The sequence below is a fragment of the Austrofundulus limnaeus genome, unplaced genomic scaffold (assembly GCF_001266775.1).
Source record: "Austrofundulus limnaeus strain Quisiro unplaced genomic scaffold, Austrofundulus_limnaeus-1.0 Scaffold96, whole genome shotgun sequence".
Classification (NCBI taxonomy): domain Eukaryota; kingdom Metazoa; phylum Chordata; class Actinopteri; order Cyprinodontiformes; family Rivulidae; genus Austrofundulus; species Austrofundulus limnaeus.
In genome coordinates, this window is record NW_013952498.1 from 1,207,546 (window position 1) to 1,209,825 (window position 2,280).

Genomic DNA, 2,280 nt, shown 5'->3' on the forward strand with positions numbered 1-2,280 from the left:
ACACACACACACACACACACACACACACACACACACACACACACACACACACACACACACACACGTGTGTTTCTTGACCCCGTGGGTATACTTGTGGGGACTTTCCATTGACTTCCATTCATTTTTTTGGAAATTTTATGTCCTAACCCTGACCATTTACCCTAAAATTAACCTCACAAGTACCTACCTGACCCTAAAACTAATGTAAACTCAATTCACACCTTGGTCCTAAACCTGTTTTCATTTTGTTGGTGTAATTCTATTTTGTAATTTTATTTTTTATTTAAACCTATTTTTAATATGCATATTTATATTTATGTATGTTTACACTATTATCTGTGCTGATTGTATATATCTCTGTTAATATTAAGGTCTTATTCACGCCAGGAAAGTCCTTTGGTCTGCTTGTTTGGTCCGGACCAAAAGTAGACTTTATTTTTTTCGTTTGGTGCAGTTTGCAATCACTTTGTGCTTGTTTGCAAACGAACTAACTTGTAAACAAAGCCACGAGGGTGACGATCGTTGCTCGGATGAGGGTGGGACTGAGCGCACAGACCCAGAAAATAACACAGAAGTCCTGCATGCTGCGGTTCTGATGTGCACATTTGTGCTGATAGTACAACTGCAATAGCATTCAAAATGTCAAAAGCAGCTAATTTAATGGTGGTTTCATGGTGATATTCTAATTTTGGAGCAGTGTCAGTAAATGTGCCAAACCCAAAGGAGACGAGGTGCTCTGCGTGTTCTGAACCACAACATGGTGGCAGCAGAGCTGCTAAGCAGGAGACAATGAATCAGATACTATTTCAGTTTATTTAGCTCAGCAACGGTGGCCTGTGAAGTCCAAAAAGGCACGTTTTACGTAGTTCTTTCGATTCAAATCATGTCTGTATTCACACCAGAAGCAAACTGAAGCGAACCGCACCAGAGTTCGTTTGGAAGCGAACCAAGACCACCTCAAAAAGTGGGTCTCGATCGGGTTGTTTGATCCGCACCAGAGTTCACATGAGTGTATTCACACCTGCACAAAAGGTCCAGACCTACGGGGGAAACAAACTCTGGTCTGTTTAAAGCGGAGCAAATGTGTCAGGTGTGAATACGACCTAAGTGTAGGGATGAATTTATACCATATTTTTTCTAACTGAGATGTGAAATTTGCGTTGTTGTAAAGTGACACATAGTATCTGAATGATTCCAGATACTGGTTTTGGTGCGTTTCTAGTTAACTTTTTCCCCTCTAAAATAACAAAATGATAATCTTCCAAAATCATTATAATTGTTGGTGTATAAAAAATATGAAGGAAAGCATTGCCTTGTTTGGTAACTAGTAGAACAAATTTACAGATGAGTATTTTATTCTTTCTTTAGTTAAGTGACGTTTCTTGAACATATTTGTTTTTTGTGTCCTCATCATTTCTCATAGTGTTTCTGTTTGACCGTTTGGCCTGTTGTAGCAGTGAGATGCTGCTGAGGTTCATCTACTTTTGTTTGTTGCTGCTAACTGAAGATCCACTCTTGTTCTCTCAGTGCCACACTGTCTACGGTGAGTCTGTTTACCAAGAAAGGGGATTAAATCACCAGAGTATCATCCAGAAATGTAGCTGAAACATCTTGGAATTAAAAACCTTAGCAGGAATCCACATCACCCGCTGCATTTCACGGCAGAGTTTTAAACTAGGGCTACGCTCACATTGTAGGGAAAAGTGACTCATTTCTGATTTCTTTGCCCATTTGCAACCCATATCAAATTTTTATGACAGTCTGAACGTGACAGATCCCATTATTTTTCAAATCCRATCCCTTTTTATATGTGATACTAATTTGGATGCATATCTGATGTTTTTCAAAGCGACTTCAGTCTGAGTGGTCATGTTGCAAATCATTTGACTTTTACCTCATTAATGTAGGAGTATATGAATCTGAAAGAAAATGTTCAAATTGGCCCCAAATCACATGATCTCATGATTACTTATAAAAACTCTGATCACAAACATACGACATATGATGCTAACGATGTTATACCATAGTTTTGGATCCTATTAATACTAACATGATGGGATCAATACTTGGGCTGAAGACATTTGCAGTATTTAGTATTTTTATGTGATTCTTACTTTCTTCAGATACATACTGTATAATTCTGTTTGTGAGAAGTAATCAGGAACCACAAAGGCCTTTATATCAGAATATCGGGCCTCATGCAAGAACATGTTCGTATTCTTATCCTAAATTTCTCTTACTTTTGTTCGTACAAAGGGTTCGTACGAACATGTCACGTCA

General features: G+C 38.3%; 1 protein-coding gene across 1 annotated transcript in view; it reads left to right on the forward strand.

Annotated features, from left to right (window-relative positions):
* The window catches only part of mei1 (meiotic double-stranded break formation protein 1), a gene marked incomplete in the record, with an annotated part of 48,537 nt that overhangs the window by 22,262 nt on the left and 23,995 nt on the right, over positions 1-2,280 (forward strand). The window contains 1 exon segment of the mRNA XM_014012926.1: positions 1,424-1,543. Within this exon segment, the coding sequence (XP_013868380.1) occupies positions 1,424-1,543 (120 nt within the window).